Genomic DNA, 25,497 nt, shown 5'->3' with positions numbered 1-25,497 from the left:
CTTTTAAGTAGCTTTATCTGATGGGAGAAAATCAATCAGAAGTTAATAAACACATGTCCAATTGCATGACATGAGAAGGACTGTGAAGGGAACAGAGAATTCAGTGATAGAAATTTTATGGAAACCTTTAGGGTAGTTAGGAAAGACTTCTGTGATGAGATAACCTTTAAACTGAGATCTGGAAGATAAGGAGGCATTTGTGAGAAGGCAGGAATGGAGCCAGTGTGGAAAAAGGTCTTTTTAAAAAATTATTTTTTAATTTAAGTTTGTATTCAATATTGTTTTGTATTAATTAGCTTCAATTGTGCAGCATAGTGGTTAGACCAGCGGTGGGCAAACTTTTTGACTCGAGGGCCACAATGAGTTCTTAAACTGGACCGGAGGGCCGGAACAAAAGCATGGATGGAGTGTTTCTGTGAACTAATATAAATTCAAAGTAAACATCATTACATAAAAGGGTACGGTCTTTTTTTTTTTTTTAGTTTTATTCATTTCGATCCGGCCCGCTGGCCGTAGTTTGCCCACGGCTGGGTTAGACAAACATATTTTTTACAAAGTATTCCTCCTGACATTTTCAGTACCTAGAAGATGTTTGTTATAGTAACTGAAAAGAGGAGAATGCATTATAGCTGAAAGAGTGGCAAAAGAGGAAACCAGAAAAGTAGACAGGCACTAGGTCATGCAGTATAGAGGTTAATAAAAGCTTTGTGTTTCATTTTATGTGCATTGGGAAACTATTGAGGAGATTTAGGTAGGAGACTGACATGATTTGATTTCTGGGAAATTAATAGTATGATGGAGGTAGAGGTTTTAGCTGAATTTGTAATGGGCTTTTAAAATTGAACTAGTCCAGCCAGGTGTGGCTCAGCGGTTGAGCATCCACCCAGGAACCAAGAGGTCACTGGTTCAATTCCCGGTTAGGGCACATGCCCGAGCTCCGGGCTCGATCCCCAGTGTGGGGTGTTCAGGAGGCAGCCAATCAACGATTCCCTCTCATCATTGATGTTTCTCTCTCTCTCTCCCTCTCCCTCTCTGAAATAAATAAAAATATATTTACAAAAATAAAATTGAGCTAAACTAGGACAGAAATTTTCTTCAATTTCATAGTAGGCATTTGACATGTATACACATACATGTTAACATATACACATGTTAAGGTATGTAAATACATATTAATGTATATACACACATGTTAATGTATATATTTATCATTCTACTAGAGGCCCGGTGCACAAAAATTTGTGCACTCGGCGGGGGAGGAGAGGGGGTCCCTCAGCCCGGCCTGTGCCCTCTCGCAGTCTGGGACCCCTCTGGAGATAATGCCCTGCTGGCTTAGGCCTGCTCCCGGGTGGCAGAGGGCAGGCCTAATCCCTAGGTGCAGCCCCTGGTCGGGCTCAGAGCAGGGCCGATTGGGGAGTTGGAGCGCCTCCCCCTGTATGCACAGAGCAGGGCGGATTGGGAGGTTGCGATGCCACCCTCAGTCATGCTCAGGGTAGGGCCATTGGGGGGTTGGGGCACCGCCCCCTGTCACACTCAAGGCAGGGTCGATGGGGAGGTTGCGGCGCCACCCCCTGTCACGCACAGAGCAGGGCCAATCAGGGGGTTGGGGCGCTGCCCCTTGTCACGCACAGAGCAGGGCCGATCAAGGGGTTGGAGAGCTCCCCCCTGTCACACACAGAGCAGGGTCAATTGGGGTTGGGGAGCTCCCCTGTCACGCGCAGAGCAGGGCCAATCAGGGGGTTGGGGCGCTGCCCCTTGTCATGCACAGAGCAGGGCCGATCAGGGGGTTGGGGCGCCGGCCACTGTCACACTCAGGGCAGGGCCGATGGGGAGGTTATGGCTCTACCCCATCACACACAGAGCAGGGCCCGTTGGGGGGGGGGTTGGGGCGCCGCCCTCTATCACCCACAGAGCAGGGCCGATCAGGGGGTTGGGGAGCTCCCCCCTATCAGGCACAGAGCAGGGCCGATCAGGGGGTTGGGGTGCCTTCCCCTGTCAGGAACAGAGCAGGGACCATAGGGAGGTTGTGGCCCCGCCCCCTGTCACACACAGAGCCGCAGGGCGATCAGGGGGTTTGGGCGCTGCCCCCTGTCACGCTGATCCCGGTCCTGGGAGGCCTCACGGCTCTGCTGATCCTGGTGCTGGGAGGCATATTACCCTTTTACTATATAGGATAGAGGCCTGGTGCATGGGTGGGGCTGGCTGGTTTGCCCTGAAGGGTGTCCTGGATCAGGGTGGGGGTCCCCACTGGGGTGCCTGGCCAGCCTGGGTGAGGGGATGATGGCTGTTTGCAGCTGGTCACACACCCTTCAGGGTGGGGGTCCCCACTGGGGTGCCTGGCCAGTCTGGGTGAGGGGCTGAGGGCTGTTTTCAGGCTGGCGGGTGACTGAAGCTCCCAACTGCCCCTTTTTTTCTTTTTCTTTTTTATTCTGGGCCATCTTTAGCTCTGGCTCCAGCTCTGAGGCCTCAGCTTCTGAAAGCAGCTATCTGGTTTGTTTAGGTTCTATAATCGAAACTCTGTATCAACTCCAGCTCTGAGATCCCGGCTCGCTGAAAGCTGGTTTCTGGGGTTTTGTTTAACTTCTATATTTGTAACTCTGTTTCAAACTGCAGGCTCAGAGGCCGGCAAGGCAGGCAGGGAACGTTGCAGTCCTCCGTCACTGAAGCAAGGAAGCCTCATGTTAGTTTCAAGCTGTCTGGCTGCCGGCCGCCATCTTGGCTGGCAGTTAATTTGCATATCTCCCTGATTAGCCAATGGGAAGAGTAGCGGTTGTACACCAATTACCATGTTTCTCTTTTATTAGATAGGATTGTATTGTCTCTATTAGCTTCTTTGCTTTATTTCTTTTTTTTTAGTTTTGCTCTAAATTTGGCTCCCTTAGTGTTGTTCTCTGTTGACTGCATTTCTCTTTGTGTTTGAATAACTAGTAATGTTTTATTGTAAGCTGGACATTGTGAATGATACAGTGTAGAAACTCTTGGCTTTGATTTTGTCATCCAATGAGATGATTTTTGATCCAGTATCAGTTGAAATACTGGTTAAATATCTTGTACTTATATCAACCTAGTTACATGCCCTGTAAGGGCAGATCTCTGGAAAGCCCAAGGTGTTTACCAGGCCCCTCTAACTTGGGACTTGTCCAAGAAAGAATTAAGTCACTTTCATGAGTTTCCTAAACCTTGCATATTACCAAGGAGGGCCTGTTTTTGTGACTGACTCTTGGCCAGCTCTGAGAATACTCTTGGACTCTTCTGGTAAGAATGTTTTACATGCTTGGTACCAGCAGAGAACACAGCACTAGCTTGTCTAGATAGTTCGTGGTGAAAATCTTCTTTCCTTCTAGTGGTCTTGAGTTTCAATGACTAACCACCCCCCAAAACCCTAGGTTCCTAGGCTTAGACGAGCTTCCGTGGTAGATAAAATTTCTGTTGTTGTCATAATTCATTGGTGAAAGAATTGTTTCCTGTGTGACATCACTGTGAGACTACAGTTGGAAGCTTGTGCTTGGTTTTCTCAAGACTTCATTCCGTGTGCCATTTTTTCCTTTGCCAATTTTGCTTTGTCTCTTCTGTGCAATAAACTGTAACTGTGAGTTTAACTTTTGAGTCCCCTGCATCCTTTTAGTGAACTACCAAACCTGGGGGTGGTCTTGGGAATCCTGACAGAGGACGCACCTCCAAATGCTGTCTTTCCTCAGGTTTTTATTTGGGCTTCATTTTAGTCTTTATTAAGTGAGTCTGGGTTAGATTATATTTTATGACATGATATTTACTCCTTTCTCTTTGTTCAGCTGAATGCCTTGGGCATTAATGAAGTATTGAAAAGATTTATGTACTCATGCTGGGCTGGACCTCTTCATCCCCTCTATTCTACTATTACAGTAGTTTAGCTAGACTAGTGTCAGTGACTCTTGTATAGCACTGAAGAAATGGTAGAAACAAGTCTACCTTTTAGAGAAATTCAGTTGAAAGCATAAAGGAAAGTGAAAATAATCTTATTGGAAACTAGAGGAAAGAGGATTCTTTTCATGTAGTGATGGAACATTTAGCAAAACTGTCATTGCAGTTATGTGAAAAGTAGAAAATGCACTAAGTGAAACGGAATGATGTAGCTAAGGAGATTTCTAGGCAGAATGTTGCAGGTGCTGCCTGGTTACTTCTTGCTGCTTATAGTAAAAATGTGAGACGAGAGAGATAAACTAAAGGAAGAACTGTTAGACATGAAGGATCCAGGATCCAGTGGTTCAAAATTTCTCAGCCTTTCCAAGTGACAAATGATTCTAAAATTAATTCTTCCAGGTAAAGAGAAAAGCTAAGGTATTCTCAGAAAATCCAGGGAATCCCTGAGATGAAACTGAGGATGTCACTGTACCAGTAAAATCCTTTGTTCAGACCTAAGAAAGATTGAATATCAGAGTGCTAAATTAGACAATAGGCCCTCTGAGGATTTTAAGGGTGTGTTTCACCAATCCTCAACGAAAAAACAGTGCGTAAAAGAAGGTAAAACATATTGTCACTTAGCAGGAACCCAAGGTAGAAAGGGCTTATCTTAGAAACTCATAGAAGCTCTAAGACAATAAATATTTGTTGTTTGAAGCAGCTAAGTTTTGAGTTAATTTATTGTACAGCAACAAGTGTTTATTCTATTAACGTATTATTTTTCATACGAAAAACTGTAAACCTATTTTTACCCCACCCTGTATGAACAAAATCAGTTGTGACACTTTTTATATAGTTTGACCTCAAACTGTAAAAATATGAATATTCATAGAAAAAGATATGAAGAGGGTGCCCCAAGATATTAGCAAAGATTTTTCTCTGCATGGTTGATTTGGGGGATTTATTTTATTTATTAATGTGTTTATTTATATGTTGTTATACTTCTAATTAGAAAAACGTTTACCTATGTTTTCTGGAATATTTTGGAAAAGCAACAGCATGATAGGTAAAGGTTTATGAAATATTTTGCATTCACATTTGACAGTCTTTCCGAGATTAACTAATGAACTATAATATCGAAAGGAAGGTCCTTCTTCATTCCTGTTACCTTTTCCCAGAACTTATGTGGGTATAGCCTGAGGAAATACGTTTTTTTTTTCTGGCATTTCCCATGCACTCTGGAATTATGCTTGTTGATTTTTAGTGATTCTGAGAGGTATGGTATGGCGGTACTTTTTGTGACATTTTTTTTTTCTAGCTTGTTGTTTTGGCATTCTTCCTAATGAGAACCTACAGAGGGGGCTGAATTTGTGAGCAGGTAGTATATGGGATTAAAATAAACCACACCTTACAAATAGTTTTTAAAAGTTGTTAGCTGAAGTTCAATTTAGGTTGTATGATTTGCAGTAAGATTAGAATTCTCGTTGTACATAATCTCAGAGTATATTGGTATCATCTCCATCCTGAAATAGGATATTAATATTGTAGCTGGGTAATTAGTAGTATTCAGCAAAGTTCTGAATGTTATAACAATAATAAGTGCTTTGATTTGTTGAATTTCTCCTATGCATAAGGAACAGTGCTAGAAGCTTTACATATATTCTTTCAAAGCCTCTTACGTACTGAAAATTATGTTTGTTTTTATTTTATAGATGAATAAAATGAGGCCATAGTCTTAATGCAAGTACTTGGCAGAGTGAGGAATTAAACCTGGTTCTAACTACAGAGCCATGGTATTTCATCATTAGAGGGCTCTCCCTGCCCCCACAAAGGCCAGGCGTAGTTTAGCCCAATTCTGGACTCTAGGCCTGGATTAGAGAGGTTCCTGTCTTCCTAGCTCTAGCATATGTGTTAAACTATGGGGTATTGTTTCAGTTTTCTGTCTTAATTGTCATTTCCTTAGAAACGTTTTCTATTTTTATTTTTATTTTAACATATTTATTCAGATATAATTCACATCCCTGAAATTCATTTATATAAATAATACAGTTTAATAATTTTTAGCATTTTCATAGAGTTGTGTAACCATCACCATAATATAATTTTAAAACATTTGTGTAATCCACTCAAACAAACACTGTACTAATTATCAGTTACTTTCCATTCTTCCCCACACCTCTAAGCCTTAGGCAGTCACTAATTTATTTTCCATTTATGTGTATTTCTTTATTGTGGATATTTTATATAAATGGATTCATACAGTATGTGGTCTTTTGTGACTGATTTCTTTCACTTTGCATAATATTTCAAGCTTCATTCATTTTATAGCAGGTATCAGTACTGCATTTCTTTTTCTCTCTGGCTTTATTATAGTGGGATTGATAAATAACAATTTTATATATGTAAGGTCTACATATGCATTGTGAAATGATTACCACAATCAGGTTAGTTAACATAGCTCACATATATATGGAATCTAATGAACAAAATAAATTGATGAATAAAATGACATGGAAACATGGAATAGACTGACAAATCTCAGAGGGAAGAGGGGAGTGAAGCGGGAGGAGATTAACCAAAGAAGTTATATGCATATATGCATTGCTCAGGGACAGAGACTATAGTGTAGTGAAGGCCTGGGTTAGGGTGGGGACTGGGTGGAGGGGGGCAATGGGGTAAAGAAGGGGATACATCTGTAGTACTCTCAGCAATAAATATTAAAAAAACTTTTAAAATATGTTTTTATTGATTTTAGAGAGAGAGCAAAGGAGAAGGCTAGAGAGATAGAAACATCAATGAGAGAAACATTGATTGGCTGCCTCTTGCATGTCCCCTACTGGGGATCGAGCCTGACCTCTTGATTCATAGGTCTTCGCTCAACCATCAAGTCACACGGCTGGGCTTAAAAAAAATTAAAAATAACATTTAAAAAAGGGCCAAATTTTGGTTTAATTGACTTTATTATTATTTTTTATTTAATTTATTTTTTTTTCTATTTTTTATTATTTATTTTCTTCTATATATTTTGTTTTTTGTTTGCTCTTATTTTCTAATTTCTTTAAAGCCGACTATCACATTATTGATTTCAAAACTATTCTTGTCTGATATTAGAATTTATAAATAGACTTAATTTTTATATTTTTCTCATTTTCATTAAATTCCACATACTTTCTACTTTTCATTGTTATTTCTTTTTTGATCCTTTAGTTATATAAAAATATATTTTACTAGAGGCCCAGTGCACGAATTCCTGCACAGGTGGGTCCGCCCGGCCCCAATCAGGGCCGGGCCGGCTGGGGGAAGGGGCCGCAGGTGATTGGCCAGTGGGCCCCACCCCTGATTGGGGTTGGGAGGCCGATTAGGGTGGGGCTGGCCATGGGGAGGGGCTGTGGGCAGTGTGCCGGCCCGCCCTGCCCCTGAATGGGGTGGGGGGTACCTATTGGGGGCCAGTGGCCTGGGGAAGGGGCCATGCATGGTTGGCCGGCCGGCCCTGCCCCCTATTAATCTGGGGGTTGATCAGGGGTGGGGCTGGCCAGGGGGATGGGCTGTGGGCTGATCAGGGTGGTGGGAGCCCATCAGGGGTGTGGCCGGCTGGGGGGAGGGGCTGCAGGATGTTGGCCGGCCAACCCCACCCCCTATTGGGGTGGGAGGTGCAATCATGGGTGGTGTGGCCAGTGGGGGGGAGGGGCTGCAGGCCTATCATGGTGGGGTGGGCTGATCCGGAGCATGGCTGGCCGGGCGGAGAGGGAGGGGTTGTTTGGCCAGCTTGCCCCACTCTTGATCAGGGTGGGAGAGTCCAATTAGGGACAGGCTGGCAGGGGGGAGGGGTTGTGAGGTTGGCCAGCTGGCCCCACCCCCTGATTGGGCTGGTGCCCTGGCCACAGTGGGTATCATAGTGACTGGCCATTACAGTCACTGGCTTTTTATATATATAGATACTTGTTGAGGTATTTCTCAGATTTCATTTTGTTGATTTTAATTCTGTTATCAGAAAACTTCCTTTTTATGATTTTAGGAGTTTAGACCAGAGACTTCTGACATCTAATTCTTTTCCCTCCCTCACCATACACGCTTACATTTTTTAGAAATAGAAGAACTGAAGATTGTTTGTTTGTTTGTTTTGTTAATATCAAGTGTGAAGTTGGAAAGAAGCCTTTTCTTGATTTTCAGCTCTTGAAATTCACATGTAGATTTTTACTCCATCTTCTCATCTGGATTTTCATGTTTTAAATTTGAATACATGTCAAAAAATTTCAATGGAAATATAAAGTTCAGTTTTTTAATTATCTTGAAGTTGAGGCCCAAATGGTGCAATGATTTTGCTAGGCCAGGCTGTTCTTTGGTTGTTTTGTTGAAAGAATATGTATAGATTGAAATGCAGCTGCAAGTGTAATAGTGAATTTCTGTTGCTTACTTGTCAAGATTTTTATCGTTTGGATGAAAAATAGTATTTCAAAACCTGGCAGCATATTGACAAAAACAGAGGAGCACTTTGTGTAATTCTATTTTTGAAAAACTACTTCATTAAAAGACAAAGATTACCTCTGCTACTTCTACAGTAGGTCCTTGGGTTACATCTGAGATCCATTCCTACGACATGATGTAACGCGATTTTTCCTGTAAGTTGGAACCCATCTACATAAGCACCTACATCACTCACATGGAGCACATACAGAGCAGTAATGAAGTGAAACAGTAAAAAAAAATTAAAAGATAACAATTCCTGACCCTTACTTTTGGTAAATACATAATAAAAAACATAAAGCACATATGTACATACGTCAAAATGATGGAACTTTTTTTTTTAATAAATAAACTAGAGGCTCGGTGTATGAAATTTGTGCACTGAGGGGGGCTGTCCCTCAGCTTAGTCTGCACCCTCTCCAATCTGGGACCCCTCGGGGGATGTCCTACTGCCGGTTTAGGCCCGATCTAAACCGGTCATCGGACATCCCTCTCACAATCTGGGACTGCTGGCTCCCAATCGCTTGCCTGCCTGCCTGATTGGCTCAACTGCCTCTGCCTACCAGCCTGATTCCCCCCTAACCACTCACCTGCCAGCCTAATCGACACCTAATTGCTCCCCTGCAGGCCTGGTCACCCCCAACTGCCCTCCCCTGCCGGCCAAATCACCCCCCAACTGCCCTTCCCTGCTGCCCTATTCACCCCCAACTGCCCTCCCCTGCTGATCATCTTGTGGTGGCCAGCGTGTGATGACATGGGGGCGGCCATATTGTGACTACATGGAGTGGCCATCTTGTGACCACATGAGGGCGGCCATCTTGTGTGAGGGTGTGATGGTCAATTTGCATATTACCTCTTTTTATATAGGATTTTATATAGGATGGGAGATGGCGATGTAACCACGAAACAATATACGCCAAGTCCGATGTAACCTGAGGACTGTCTGTATTCACATATATTTCCAACAGTAGACTTACTGACGGTTCTTGGATAAAGTTTAATTCTCTACCTTCCTCATTTATTGTGGTATGCACTTTTATGCACTAAGAGGGATGGAATAGGCTCTTGTAAATGAGCACACTACATATAGGTGTCCTAGTTGTGTAGGGTAGCCCTTGACCTTTTGTTGCTAATCTGTGAGAGTACAAGTCCACCCCCTGGAAATAACATTTTATGGAGTCCCCTTAGAATAAGGCCTTTGAGCTAGGGTGGGTAATCCCTGAATCTTCCAAACTACTCTTGTAAACGTGGTAACTCAGTCCTCTGCAGGGTTTTGGCTTCTTATTAGTAGCACTAGAGGCCCGGTGTACAAAAATTTGTGCACTTGGGGGGGGGGGCGCGAGTGGAGGTTCCTCAGCCCGGCCTGTGCCCTCTCACAGTCTGGGACCCCTCGGGAAATAATGCCCTGCTGGCTTAGGCCTGCTCCTGGGTGGCAGAGGGCAGGCCCAATCGCTAGGTGCAGCCCCTGGTCGGGCTCAGAGCAGGGCCGATTGGGGAGTGGGGGCGCCGCCCCCTGTCATGCACAGAGCAGGGCAGATTGGGAGGTTGCGATGCCACCCTCAGTCACGCTCAGGGTAGGGCCGATTGGGGGGTTGGGGCACCGCCCCCTGTCACACTCAAGGCAGGGTCGATGGGGAGGTTGTGGCGCCACCCCCTGTCACGCACAGAGCAGGGCCAATCAGGAGGTTGGGGTGCTGCCCCTTGTCACACACAGAGCAGGGCCCAAAAGGGGGGTTGGGGCTCCTTACCCTGTCATGCACAGAGCAGGGTCGATCAGGGGGTTGGGGAGATCCCCTCTGTCATGCACAGAGCAGGGCCCATCAGGGGTTTGAGGAGCTCCCCCTGTCACTCACAGAGTAGGGCCGATAGGGGAGTTGGGGCACCACCCCCTGTCACACACAGAGCAGGGCCGATCAGGGGGTTGGGGAGCTCCCCCCTGTCACTCACAGAGTAGGGCCGATAGGGGAGTTGGGGCACCACCCCTTGTCACACACAGAGCAGGGCCGATCAGGGGGTTGGGGAGCTCCCCCCTGTCACGCACAGAGCAGGGCCCATCAGGGGTTTGAGGAGCTCCCCCTGTCACTCACAGAGTAGGGCCGATAGGGGAGTTGGCGCACCACCCCCTGTCACACACAGAGCAGGGCTGATCGGGGGTTGGGCGCCACCCTCTATCACCCACAGAGCAGGGCCAATCAGGCGGTTGGGGCGCCACCCTCTATCACCCACAGAGCAGGGCCAATCAGGGGGTTGGGGCGCTGCCACTGTCAAACTCAGGGCAGGGCCGATGGGGAGGTTATGGCTCTACCCCATCACACACAGAGCAGGGCCCGTGGGGGGGGGAGGGGTTGGGGCGCCGCCCTCTATCATCCACAGAGCAGGGCCGATCAGGGGGTTGGGGTGCCGCCACTCTCACACTCAGGGCAGGGCCGATGGGGAGGTTATGGCTCTACCCCGTCACACACAGAGCAGGGCCCTTTGGTGGGGGGTTTGGGGCGCGGCACCCTGTCACACACAGAGCCGCAGGGCGATCAAGGGGTTGGGGCGCCTTCCCCTGTCACGAACAGAGCAGGGACCATAGGGAGGTTGTGGCCCCACCCCCTGTCACACACAGAGCCGCAGGGCGATCAGGGGGTTTGGGCGCTGCCCCCTGTCACGCTGATCCCGGTGCCGGGAGGCATCTTGGCTCCACTGATCCCGGTGCTGGGAGGCACATGATCCTTTTACTATAAAGGATAGAGGCCTGGTGCATGGGTGGGGCTGGCTGGTCTGCCCTGAAGGGTGTCCTAGATCATGGTGGGGGTCCCCACTGGGGTGCCTGGCCAGCCTGGGTGAGGGGATGATGGCTGTTCGCAGCTGGTCACACACCCTTCAGGGTGGGGGTTCCCACTGGGGTGCCTGGCCAGCCTGGATGAGGGGATGATGGCTGTTTGCAGCTGGTCACACACCCTTCAGGGTGGGGGTCCCCACTGGGGTTCCTGGCCAGTCTGGGTGAGGGGCTGAGGGCTGTTTTCAGGCTGGCGGGTGACTGAAGCTCCCAACTGCTCCTTTTTTTCTTTTTCTTTTTTATTCTGGGCCAGCTTTAGCTCTGGCTCCAGCTCTGAGGCCTCAGCTTCTGAAAGCAGGTATCTGGTTTGTTTGGGTTCTATAATGAAAACAATGTATAACTCCAGCTCTGAGATCCCGGCTTGCTGAAAGCAGGTTTCTGGGGTTTTGTTTAGCTTCTATATTTGTTACAGTGTTCCAAACTGCAAGCTCAGAGGCTGGCAAGGCAGGCGGGAACGTTGGAGTCCTCCGTCACTGAAGCAAGCAAGCCTCATGTTTGCTTCCAGCTGCCTGGCTGCCGGCCGCCATCTTGGCTGGCAGTTCATTTGCATATCTCCCTGATTAGCCAATTGGAAGGGTAGCGGTCGTATGCTAATTACCATGTTTCTCTTTTATTATATAGGATAACTGAAGATGGCATGTGTGTGTGTGTGTGTGTGTGTGTGTGTGTGTGTGTGTGTGTGTGTTAATCCTCACCTGAGGATATTTCATCCCCATTGAGAGAGAGTGGAAGGGAGCGGGGGAGACACAGATTGGGAAATAGCGATGTGAGAGAGACACATCAATTGGTTGCTTCCCGGGATTGAAGCCTGCAATCAAGTTACGTGTCCTTGACTGAAATAGAACCCATGACCCTTCAGTCCACTGCTGGATACTCTAACGACTGAGTCAAACCGGCGAGGGCTGAAGGTGGCTTTTTATTGTTAGACCTCTTTTCTTCTCTTTGCATTTTTCCTTCCTCTCCATTGTGTCCCGTCTCCCCTTTCTTCCTTACCAGTAGAAAAAGTCTTTGCCTAGGTTTCTAAGCGGTGAATGGCACACAGTTACAAATTTGTTTTCTGTATCATTCCTGGCAAACTCATTACAAAGTAATCGAGGCCCACACTCAGGTACACTTCCTTTGGGACCAATAGCTGTAAATAAGGAGGCTCTGCAAACTGGCTGATAAGTTGTTGTTCTGAAGATAGCAGTGCCTTTTAGCAGGATGTTTGACCTTTTTTTTATTGCCTCAGGCCTATCTAAGATCTTAAGGTCTATTTCTCACCTTAAAAATCCTCTGTAGGAAAATGCAGTGTGTGGCTTAAGAAAACTTTAAATTGCTTAACCACTCTCTCTCTTTCTGTGCTTTTCTCTCCCAACCCCCAGCCCTGATAATTATAGTTATGCTGGGTAGTCTCCCTATCATTTTGCAAAATGGATTTTCCTTCTTCCAGTAAAAGATACATTTTATTGACATTGGAAGCAACATATTGAATATTTTATGAAGACTAAATGTATAGGGAAGGAGAAGTAAAACTACTTTCATATATATTGAAAGAAAGAATATTTTATGCAACTTGAAAATTACTTTGGGACTAATAAAACCCTCAAGCTTTATTATTTATTCTTGTATCAAGGTAATTGTCACCTTTGATTTGAGTGGTTATGCAAAACCCCATCTTCAATATTTTTTTCTTCCCTGTTGCTGTAAGTACCAAATTGACCCACAAAATGGAGAGTTTCAGGAAACATAATTTCACCTTAGGGAATATGATTGTAAATATTAAAAAGTCAAAATGTTTAAGTCTACCTAGTACAGTGGTTCTCAACCTGTGGGTTGCGACCCCTTTGGCGATCGAACGACCCTTTCACAGGGGTCACCTAAGACCATCCTGCATATCAGATATTTACATTACGATTCATAACAGTAGCAACATTACAGTTACGAAGTAGCAATGAAAATAATTTTATGGTTGGGTCACAACATGAGGAACTGTATTTAAAGGGCCAGAAGGTTGAGAACCACTGGATTAGTACAACCTCTGTAGTTGCAAATACTTGGAGTTTTTGTTAATTTACCTGCAAATTGTTTCAGAAGATTTGGACTATTGGTGTCCAAGATGGATTCAACCAAGTTTTGTGTTAGTGAGCAGTGCTCCTGATATTCTGAGATAGTAGGAAGGCCTCTAAATCTCTGTGACTAATTGCAATCAGGACAACAGATCTTCTTGTGTTTGTTGTATTATTTCCACTTAAGATGCAGCATTGTTTTACTCTTTTATAAAAATTGCTGACCCATATGCATTTCAAAAGAGATATTTGAAATCTCAAATTGGCTCTAATTTCTGCCAAAATATGTTTAGAGACTACTAGGACATAATTTTCAAGTAGTCTTTACTATGGAAAGAGAAATTCCATGGATTTAATGCTTTTTATTTCAGATACAGAAATGAAATTTAGACTTTTTCTAAATAATGAAATTGCAAAAGTAATTGCAATTGTCATATACACTGAGTGGCCAGATTATTATGACCGGTCAGATTATTATGACCACCCCATCAGTACTTCGTTGGGCCACCTATTGCCTTCAGTACTGTGGCGATTCTTCTTGGCATTGACTCCACGAGATGTTGAAAGGTGATGCGAGGAATCTGACACCATGCCTGATGAATAGCACTGTCCAGTTCTGTGAGATTTGATGGTTGTGGAATCAGCTGCCTGATGGCTCTTTTGACTTCGCCCCACAAATGCTCAATTGGATTGAGATCTGGTGATTGTGGGGGCCACCTAAGCAAAGTAAAGTCTCCCTCATGTTCTTGAAACCACTCCTGCACAATATGAGCACCGTGGCATGGCGCATTGTCTTGTTGGAAGAAGCCATCTCCATTGGTGTACGCCATCAACATCATAGGATGAACTTGATCAGCAATGATACTTAGGTATGTTGTGCTATTCAGACGTTTATAATGATCTGGTCCTCTAGCAACTTCAGTGTGAAATTATACCTAATTTGCCTACAAATGTCAGGTAGTCATAATAATCTGGCCACTCAGTGTACGTTCTATATAGTTCTAATCTTGTGCAAAGAAAAAAAATGAGTGGTTATTGAATATTAACTTTTGAATGATTCACAGATACCTCAAACTTAAAATTAAAACATTTTCTTCTTCATACCTTCTTCTCTTCCTGTACCACCTATTATGGCTAATTCATCACCAATCTAGTCACCAAGCTGGAACTCTCAACTAGTCACCTTCAGCTAGTCCTTTATTCCCTTCCTGGTTGATACAAATTTCCCCTACTGATAACAAATTGTATTCCTTAAAATAAAGGTGTCAGCAGTTTACTAGAGTGATTTACAGTGTCCTGTTCACTGGATTAGTTGTGGGGTAAACGTGTGATCCAAGTTGGGACCAATGAGAACCTTCCTCAAGAGCTTTTAAATTTTTAAATAATTGTAAACAGGGAGAAAGGCACTTTCTTGCCTTTAGGGTCATGTAGTTGGAAGAAAGTGATTTGGGGCTTTCTGTGACTGTGTTATTCCTTGATGTGGCATACTCTTATCTAGAGTAGAAGAGAATTAAGTGAACTAAGAAAGAAAGCGAGAGAATGCAAACAGCATTTCAATTTTGTGTGCCTAACCCTGAGGTTCTTAGAGTTGTGCTGGTTTCTTAAGTATTTTCTTTCTGAAAACCTCCAGTTTTTGATTAATTTAATTGGAATTGAGTTTCTGTCACTTGCAACTCAAACACTTGACCTTTGTGTACATTCAATAAAAAACATAAGTGAATTATATTTATAAATATGCTAAAGCCCCTTCTTTTTATTCCCACTGCTACTGCTTTGGCTTAGGCCTCTTCATCTTATACTTGGACTCTTCCTGCCACTCCCAACCCACATCCTGCCAGTTATTCCTCCAATCTGAGTATATTCTAAGGATTTTAACACATTACTTTCCTGATTAATTTTCTTTAATGTCACCTCAGTCCAAATATTTAGACCTGGCTAGCAGCACAGGGTCCTGGGATCTGGGTCAGGGGTGGGGCACAGGGTTCCCCCTGGCTTGCACTCACTGAGGGCTCTTGGATGCTGGTTCCCAGCGAGCTGGTGAGGAGGCCTGGTATGAGAGCTCACTCTGGCAGTGCGCACACCCTGCAGATATCTGGGAGCCTGCTGGGAGGTACTGCGCTACTCACTGCAGGGGCATGGTGGTGGTTCCATGTGGGTTATGGCTGTCAAGTGCCATTCTCTAGGTGTCCTCTGCCCTTTCTTATTGATAACTAGAGGCCCAGTGCACGAATTCATGCATGGGTGGAGTCCGGCCGGCCCGGCCCCCATTGGGCTGGATTGGGGCTGGGCCTGTCAGGAGGAGGAGACAGTGGGAGGTTGTTTTGATTATGGTGGCTTTGTAGTTTAACTTGAAATGTGGTATTGTGATTCCTCCAACTTTGTTGTTCTTTCTCAAGATTGCTGTGGCTATCAGGCAAAGATTCAAAGCCTACAGAGACCACCTCTGTCTACAGACTAATAGGATTTTTGTCTTGAATCATCCACAAATGTGGCAAGAGTTGTTTTCAAAAGGGTGGGGAAATTGCTTGTGCCTGGAGCTAATTGTAGTCTTTTAATGGGCCAGAGCAGCTCCACCCACACTGTGGGGCAAGGTATTTTCAAAAGGGTGGATCAACTGTCTTCCCCCTCCAGGAAAAGGTTGCCTTATAGCAAATGTCTGTGTGAGAAAGATGACCTCTGCAATATGAGGGAATGACTCAGCACAGGAAACCGGGTGTCTGCCTTCTGAGCTCTAATCCCAGAGCCCCCAATCCTGGCTTCTGCTCACACAGCTCAAGTCCATGCTGCTGTTCCTCTGCCGGAGCACAAGGTGGGGGGCTCCATAGGGAATTTTTTGCATTGACCCTTTAAGAAGGGTGCCTACATTCAGCAATCTTTCCCTATTAGCCAGCTTGCTGCTTTTCATAGCCATGTTATGTGGGTACCCTTCTCAGTTCTGGTGCTCTCTGCTGGGGTGCCCAGCATGGGGAGTAGACCCCAGAGTTCTCAATGGCAACCCCCCACAGCTGAGATATCTTTCTGGGACTTTAGTTGCTATCTGTGGGAGCCCAGCCAGCCTTTTGCACCTCCTCCTCTCCTACCATTCTCTATGCGGTCTTCACTTTCAGTCCTCGGTTATTAGGGTTCTCTCCAGTGAGTCTTCTGTTGATTATTCAAGGAGTTTTTCTGTATTCTAGTTGTGATTCTAGTTTGGTCCTGGGAGCATGTCCATGCAGCATCCACTTACTCTGCCTCCGTTTTTGCATAATCTCCTATCTTTCATGATCTTTATCAGCTTCCACACTATGACCTATGGCCATGAAACTCTGTCTTATTCACCATCATATTCCAAGCACATAATAGGATACTTAGTTTCCTTCCCACTTAGAGACCATCTGTCTAGAATGTGTAGATATTATTCAGCAAATATTTATTTTTTTCACCCTCTGACTGTAGGTGATGTATACTCCCTGCTTTTTTATTCTGGCTTTGTAACTTGATTTTATTTTGGTCAGTGGAATGTTAATGGATATGATTTCAACAGTGTCTTTCAATGTGCTTTGTCTAATTTGGCTTGGCTTTTGCATGCTGGTGATTTGCCATGAGAACAGGTAGATGAGAGATAGATGAACATACCTTGATGTAACCTCAGACCCAATCTACCTGCAGCCTAAAGCAGAGCTGCTCAGCCCACAACCTGCAAACTTTTGAGTTTAAAAATATATGCTTATTGTTGTAAGCCAATGGAGATTTGGGGTAATTTATTTTGCTATTGCCTTAATGATACCTTTTTATTTTATAGATTTGAAAAGATCTGTAGCCAAAATAGTCGCAACATGAGCTCAGCAAGCATGTATCACTTGCTAAGCTTAAAATGATCTACCAAATGTTATGGGAGTGGCAAAGATTACTTCAGAGAAGCACATTCTATATAACAAAAGGCTAATATGCAAGTTGTCCCTCGAGTGTTCCACCCGACCGGGAGTTCGACTACTCGCTGTGACATGCTCTGACCACCAGTGCGCAGAGTGGAATGAAGGAAGGCCCCCACTGGCATTTAGAAGGCCCTGATCAGCCCTGATCACCAGCCAGGCCTAGGTTACCCTACCCATGCAGGTAGCCTAAGCATTAGTCTAATGCCTCACATATATAGGACTTTAACAGATGAAGTCCATTATATTTTGAAAGGAGAAGAAAATGTTACTTCCCCCTTCTTCTTCTTCCTCTTCCTCTTCCTCCTCCTCCTCCTCCTCCTCCTCCTCTTCTTCTTCTTCTTCTTCTCCTCCTCCTCCTCCCTCCCCCTCCTCCCTCTTCCTCCCTCCTTCTCCCTCCTCCTCCTTCCTCCTCCTCCCTCCTCCTCCTTCCTCCTCCTCCTTTTTTTTTTTTTTTTTCTGCTCAGGCTACCATAATAAAATACTCATAGGCTGCATGGCTTAAACAACAGAAATTTATTTTCTCACAGTTTTGGAGGCTGTAAAGTCCAGAGAAAAGTTCCAACAGGATTTAGTCTCTGGTGATAGCCCTCTTCCTGGCTTGCAGATGCCCCCCTTCTCACTATGCCTCACATGGTTTTTCCTTGGTGCATGTGCACGAAGAGAGAGAGGAAGAGGAAGAGGGAGGGATGGAGAAGGAATGCTTCTGTGGTGTTTTCTTATAAGGACACTAATCCTATCATATCAGGGCCCCACTCTTTTAACCTTAATTACCTCCTTATAGGCACCATCTCCAAGTAAAGACACATTTGGAGATTGATTTTCAACATATGAAATTGGTGGAGTGGGGACACAAACATTCAATTCATAACACTGAGTACAAGAATAGCTTAGCCCTGACTCAGTGGCTCAGTTGGTTGGAGTGTGGTCCTGTACACCAAAAGGTTGCTGGTTTGCCGGCCAGTGTTGCTTAATGGTTGAGTGTTGACCTATCAACCAGAAAATCACAGTTTGATCAGGGCATATGCCAGGGTTGCAGGCTCAATCCCCAGTAGGAGGTCCACAGGAGGTAGCAGGTCAGTGATTCTCTCTTATCATTGATGTTTCTGTCTCTCTTCCCTCTCTCTTCCTTTCTGAAATATATATATATATATATATATATATATATATATATATATACACGTATATATATATATATATATATATATATATATATATATATATATATATATATCCCATTGCATGAAGAGATTCGTGCAATAGGCCTTCCCTTCCCCTGGTTGCCGGCATCGGTTTTCCTCCGGCACCTGGGACCCAGGCCTTTGCTCCGGCCAGAGCGTTCAGTCTTCGCGGCTTCGGAGGGAGCCTTCAGTTGTCGCTCCGCCACTTTGCCCCTACGTATGCAAATTAACCGCCATCTTTGTTGGGTTAATTTGCATACTCTCCTGATTGGCTGGTGAGCGTAGTGGAGGGATGGTTAATTTACATGTTTGTGTATTATTAGGTAAGATATATCTATCTATCTATCTATCTATCTATATATCTATATCTATATCTATCTATCTATATCTATCTATCTATCTATCTATCTATCTATCTATCTATATGTTTTTAGAAAAAGGTTGCAGGTTCGATCCCCAGTCATGGAGCATTTTGGAGGCAGCCAATCAATGTTTCTCTCACATCAATGTTTTTCGTTCTCTCTAAAAGTCAATAAAAAAAAACCCATATCCCCTTGTGTGAGGATTAAAAAATAAAAAGGATAGCCTACTTTCATCCTATAAACTAGATTACTTTATCCTATTGTATGCTATTATGATACCAGGAATATATCTCTTCTTCATAACCCTTATCATACTTCAAGTTATTAGATTGATGTTTATATTCTCAATGAGTGCATACGAACCCAAGGATAGAGACTGTGTGCTGTTCACTGTCATAACCATAATAATAATTTTATGTTAACCTATAATTTATACTCAATAAATAAATAAATATTTAAGTGAATATTTCATTAAAGATAGAAATTGGTTAGTTTACTTTCCAAATAAGAGAATTAAGATGTTTCATATATCAATTTGACTAACTTTCAGAAAGTACTTCTTGAACATTTCCAATAGAAACAAAGGAGAGTAACTCACCCTGTTTGGGTCTAGAGTGGAATTTCTTTCATGAATCATACCATCCAATACTCTTCCTTTTTGGGTCTACTTGCTGAGAATACTAAAGTTCCAAATGGGGGGAAAAAGCCAAATGGGAAGCTAAATATTGCCTTATTACTAACTGGGAAAGCCGATCAGAAATATCTTACCCGTCATTTCTATTCTACCCTCATTCCACTGACAATGAACTTCATTGGTAAGCCCAGTTCACGTAGACATGGAAGCCTGATGGATTATACTGCTTCCTCTTCACTGAATTTATGCTGATTTCCATGCATGTAGAAGATACCTTATACACATGGTCCACTTAGTAAATGAAAGCTGAATTTCAAGGAGGTTAAATAACTTTCCCAGAGTTACACAACTTAGTGAGTGGTAGAGCAAAGACTTGAGACCAGGACTGTCTGATTCACTGCCAAAGTCCTCAACCACTTTAGCATCTGATGGACATTATAAATGAGTAATAAAGAAAGTGATGGGGAAAGATATGAGAAGATGATGGGGAAAGATTAATTTTTGAAAATAACTTGGAAGATACCTTCAATGAAAAGTCATAGATGATGAGAGGGCACCAAACTATGAGAATAGCTTAAGTAAATGTGCCAAGGCAGAATGGTTGTGTAACAGTGATTAATCTGTGTATTAACTCCCACTTCCCCCAGGAACTCAGATGATAGCTGAATTTGCACAGGTATGTAAGGGCCTAGTTATAGAGACTTTTTGTGATAGGCTGATTTCGGATTTCATTCTTTAAATGGTAGAAATCCATTAAAGGCAGCTCCGTGGAAATCATATGATATGAGAGTGGAGGTCTTGCTGTGGGCATGAAGAACAGTTTGGAATTTGTTTCTACAGACTGAGTAAGAGAAGATTAATTGAGAAATTGATGTGAGAATCAGAGTTACAGTACAGGTAATTCTGTCATAAGCCCAAGGTCACAAAGGTAAGCAATGATAGATCCAGAGCTATAACCAGGTCTTCTGACTGCCATTCTAATCAATAGTCCATCCACTTAAAAATATGTACCCAGAAAGCATTTTTAACTTTTAAAGAAGAATGACTTTGAAAATGTCACTCAACCTTCAAATCTCTATTTTTATTCATCATTGGATGGCGAGATATAAAGCATTAATTATTCATCATGTACTGGTATTCAGTGTTTAATTGCTAGTTAATAGCTCCTAATATATTTTAAGGAAATCATCTTGTTTGTTTACTAGGAAAATCAATTTCTGTAGATGAAGATGAAAATATGCCCTCAACTCTATGAGTCATACTACAACTCTATTTTTTAATGCCACAGAAGCCCAGAGCTGGAAGCAAGGGCCATTCTAAGTTTTGTATAGCTTGAAGCTTATATAATTTCAGAGGGTTGTCTTTAAGAAAAATTCACAAAATTATTAATATAAAATTATATCTTCAGAATAAATATCACAATAAATTATTGGATCTTTAGGGATTTGGGTCTTTTTCTGCTGAAATCTCTGGCTATTTACAGGATATGCTTCAAAGAAGTGCAGCCTTGCTTTTCCTTTATATTATACTGTCTGCAACTCTTAGCCTTCATAAGGGCTCTTGTACGTGAAGAACCTTAAAGCTTAAGCTTCATTTGCTTCACAGTAAACCCACCTCTGGTTGGAAGGAACCTTTGATTATCTAATCCAAACCTGCCAAATCATAATCCAACCCTTCAAGAATTCATATCTAAGATGACCTCACTGTTGTTGTATTTTTGCTGAAAGGAAATCTCAGTATTACTTTTTTCCATAATTGTGACTGTTTTGCCCCTTCTTTCCCATGAAAGTTAAACATTTAAATAAAAGTATCAAGTGGGGAAGTAACATTTATGCTTTAATATATACCAGTGGATTCCTTCTTCTCACTGCTTCCCGTGATCCCTCATCAATTCTTGCTTGACCCATTGCAATGTATTTATTTGTATCAATACTGCTTCTATCTCAAGCTTTATACAAAGTATGTCATTGTTTAAACAGTCAATTGACTTTTTAAAAATTATGAGACAAAGTCTTTTACATTTAAATACTATTTAATATTTTATGGTGTTCATTTATTCTTATAGACATGCATTCTATCTAATATATTTTGGCTTTTCTTGTAATGCAGGTCTGGTAGAAATGAATTATCTTAGCTTTTGTTTATCTGAAAATGATTTAGTTCACCCTCATTTTTAAGGATATTTTCATTGGATATTGAATATTGAGAGTTTTGTTCTTTCATCACTTTAAAGATTTCATTACTATCCCCATGATTTCTGAGAAAAAGTCAATGATCATTCTTATTGTTGTTCTTTTGTATGTGTCATAGCTACTTTTCCCTGTTTGCTTTAAAGATTTTCTGTTTATGTTTGGTTAAAGTTCAATTCTGAGTTGTTTTGGTATTTTTACTTTTGACCAAAGACACTAGAGCTCATTTTAAAGCAACAAATTGCTTTGCTCTTCAAATGCAATACAATACTAACTTCTCATTCAATTGCTTTGTTGATGTCTGTAGTTATCTTTACTCTTCCTTAGCTATTGATGATCTGGTTTGGGAATTCATCAAACTCTTTTTTATTTTATTTTATATTACTATTAACATTTTGGGCAATTCACTACTCATTTGAATATCTGAGAGAGGAGATACAAAGAATGAAACTCAAACTTAACACATTGCGCACCAGTAGTTTTATTGCTAGCTTTACCCAATGGCCAGATAAGTTTCTATTGAATGAGTACAGAAAACGTTTTACAAAGTATCATACTTTAAAAAGATATTAGCCTGTAAGAACATATAATAAATAACTTCAAAATGCAATGGGTATTTAATTTTAAGGTGTGCCTTTAGCATTTATGTAAAACACTGTGTAATATGAAAACACGAGAATGCTCGTGATCTGCCCCAATGTGTTAAGTTTGTACATTTTTAATATAACTGTTAGTTCTGTTGTTGGAGAAAATGAAAAATAATTTCAATGTCGTTTGTAAATTTATCATTGTTATTCTTACAGAGTAACTACTTCTAATTTTTTTGTTTAAAACCTTTAACATATTCTGATAAAAGTTGAGAGATAGACCAAACACAGTACAAATGCATAGCCCTATTGCATTTGAGAGTTAAATAAGATCAAATATATTAGAAGTAGCTTGTATACCACATAGGTTAATTCAAATGTTAAGGTGTTATCATCCTTATTTTTCGAACTAGGAAACTGAAGTTTGGTTATAATTCTTAATTGCTTTATTGGTCCTTGATACATGCTCTATACAGTATCCCAATCTAAGACAAAAAGATCTGCTAGGTGATAAGGATTGAAAAAGCTGCTTGCATCACAGCCTGGCTTAGCTCAAAGCCTCTGCTCTGCATTTGGAGTCAGCAGCCTTAGAGATTGTGAATACTGTTCCTATAAGTACTGAATGATGACAAATGTCACTGTCAGAACTCCTAATATTTTAAATGTATGTACCCTTGAACTGCATGATCTTCTATTAAAACCCAGTTCTCTTAATTTTTATTACCAGGTAACCTTGGACGGGTGGACCAGGTCTCTGAGTTTGAGTATGATTTGTTCATTAGGCCGGATACCTGTAATCCACGCTTCCGAGTCTGGTTCAACTTTACTGTTGAAAATGTGAAAGAATCACAGGTGAGGGAAATAGTGGATACCTTCAGTTTGGTTTTGGTAAGAAGATTGTGCTTTTGTTTTAGGTTAGGAATATTTAAAAAGTCATGAACATATTTGGACGGTTTTGTGTATTTAACAGTGACACAGTTTTGTTTCTAGAGACATAGATAAATAGGTATAATATGTTGTTTTTTGTTATCTAAAGATTATTAAATAATACAAATAGGTAATTGAGAACAAAATGTATGCTTTAGAAACTGAAGCATTAGCTTGATATGGTAGGCTTCCTTGAGGAATACAGTAAGAACCTATAGGAGGTGACTTGTATTATGTTTATTATGGTATGTTCTCTATCTCATTTCTTCTATAAAAACCTGTAAATCATTATACAATTCTCACAGGGCCTCAGTTTCAGGAAAAAGCTTTTCTTCTCCTATACAATTAGATGTTTATATCATAAAAACAATATGATTCTTGTAACTCATTCTATTTTCCCTTTGCTTAGGCTGTTGGAAAACTCAGAGTCAATTTTATAGCCTTCTCTAATGATTTTGCTTGTGTTTCTGTGTACTGACTTTTCAAAAAATTCAGATCATAATAATCTGTCTTTAATCATGATTTCATCATTTACATTTTCTAACAGTGTATGATTTCATAATCCTGTTCAAATCTGCTTTGAATGGGAGAGAGTATTGATGAAAAGAGAACTAAATACATATGCTTTGAACAAACATTAAAATATAATCTTAACAAATCAGTTATCATTCTGTTATACTGAGACAGCTAATCATGAAAGACTTTGCACAGACTTTGTACACATAGTGATATGATTTTTTTTAAGCAGATGAAAGCATAGCCCTATAACCTAACCTCTGCCTTCTTCATTCAGGGTCATCTATTTTTTAGTATATTTAGGAGAATGTGAGGAGGTTGCTTAATTTCCTCTTTCAAGTCAATCTCTCCTGTTTGCTCTTTCACCTTCTTGCTTGCTTCTCTCTTTTTCTCTCAACTGCAACTTGCATTGTGTGTCAGACAATGGTCAGCATCTGGAGTTTAGGGAACTCGGATTCTTCCTTGGCTCAGGGCGGTTCCTGGCCCACCGGCTCCAGTAGAAGAGGGCTCAGGAACAGCCACGTAGCTTTACTGTTGATTCTCCCAACTCCCTACAACATCACTGACACAGGACTCTGTGTGTGTAATGTTTACTGAAGTTTGGGGTTTAACTGGAAGGAATTAAATTTATGGGAGAGCTCTGAACATTGTTAGCTAAATATGATTTATCTCAGCATTTTAGGAGAACTGGGAGAAAGGTTTCACCCTACACAGAGAGCTGCTCAAGGATAAACTTTAGTTCCTAGGTTTGCTTCTGGGTTGTACTTCTCTTTCATGGGAAAAGTCCTGTTTTGGTGGTGGTGTTTTTTTTTCTTTCATAGTAAGAGGAACAATATTTCTCTCTCCACCCACCTTAGGAAAACCTATACGTTACCTACAGGAGCTCATCTGACCCTAGGATTGTCCAGCTTGTTCCATCAAGACAATCGATAATTCCAAAGTGCATTCACCAAAGTCTATGTCACTGAGTCTTGAGAATATAACTTACAGCAGAGGCTTTAGCCAGATGCACTAGACTGAGTCTTGGCACTCTCAGTTTGGGTTCCCTATGAAGATCTCTACTATCATGAGATAAACACACAACCTCTTACTCTTCTGTGGGTGTTCCTGTGCCATGTCAGTCAGTAACTTACAGTTGGCACATACACACACTACTGAGATAATGTAGTCAATTTATATGAAGGAGGGGGGAGGACATTTTATTAAAAGTGTTATAAGCCAGGATTTCTAAATTCATAAAGGCGATTAGTCTTTTCTTCTTTATGCACAGCATATGTGCATCCTTCAGCTTGCCTACCACACACAAGAATCCACGAGCTCCTCCAAAATGAGACCTATTACTTTTCAAAAAAACAGCATTGTCTATCCTCATTATATCCTTTGCTAAATAGAGACTTAGTGGAAACCCTGAAATTATAGTGTTTTTTAATTTTGGGCCATATTAAATTCCAACCCTAATTTTATAGTTATGTTTTTGTTGTTATTGTTTAAAATATCTCTTCCAGAGTTATAAAATATTCATATTACATGTTGAAGTCATGCAGCCTATTTTCATAGCCTTGTTTACCAGTTCAATAAGCAAGTAACATGAATGTGTCCTGAGGGATTACTGAAATAAGACAGTTGGCGCTTATTTTTAAAGTTGGAGGAACCAATATTTTCCCAGTCTTTTGGATTCTATCTTCATACCCAGTACTATTCTACCTTTGTTACACTTAGAAATCATGAACATGTTTATCTGGTTTCCTGGAGCCTGATGCTTTATCAGCCTTTCTGTGGGCCATTGCTTCATCAACTATAATCACATTATATAGTTATGGAAATCTGCCTCAAGAAAGCATAAAGATCTGCTGGAAAGATACAGTATATATCTCCAGTTCACAGGATATTTGTTTTCATGGTTGTCTACATGAAAGAGAATGATTTTACTATTAAGTTTGACTTGTGAGGTCTGTTTTCATAATGTCTCTTCTTG

The 25,497-nt window shown here is 41.9% G+C and overlaps 1 protein-coding gene across 1 annotated transcript in view; it reads left to right on the top strand.

The window, feature by feature from the left end:
* LOC118675147 (cytosolic carboxypeptidase 6-like) overlaps nt 1–23,018 on the top strand; it is a 134,855-nt gene extending 111,837 nt beyond the window's left edge. Inside the window, exon 3 of the mRNA XM_036347358.1 lies at nt 22,807–23,018. Coding sequence (XP_036203251.1) covers nt 22,807–23,018 — 212 coding nt within the window. The remainder of the gene's footprint in view (nt 1–22,806) is intronic.
* The last annotated feature ends 2,479 nt before the right edge of the window (nt 23,019–25,497 follow it).

This window comes from Myotis myotis, unplaced genomic scaffold (genome assembly GCF_014108235.1).
Source record: "Myotis myotis isolate mMyoMyo1 unplaced genomic scaffold, mMyoMyo1.p scaffold_m19_p_2, whole genome shotgun sequence".
Taxonomy (NCBI): Eukaryota; Metazoa; Chordata; class Mammalia; order Chiroptera; family Vespertilionidae; genus Myotis; species Myotis myotis.
The sequence above is the reverse complement of the archived record's forward strand: the minus strand, read 5'-3'. Positions and strand labels throughout refer to the sequence as shown.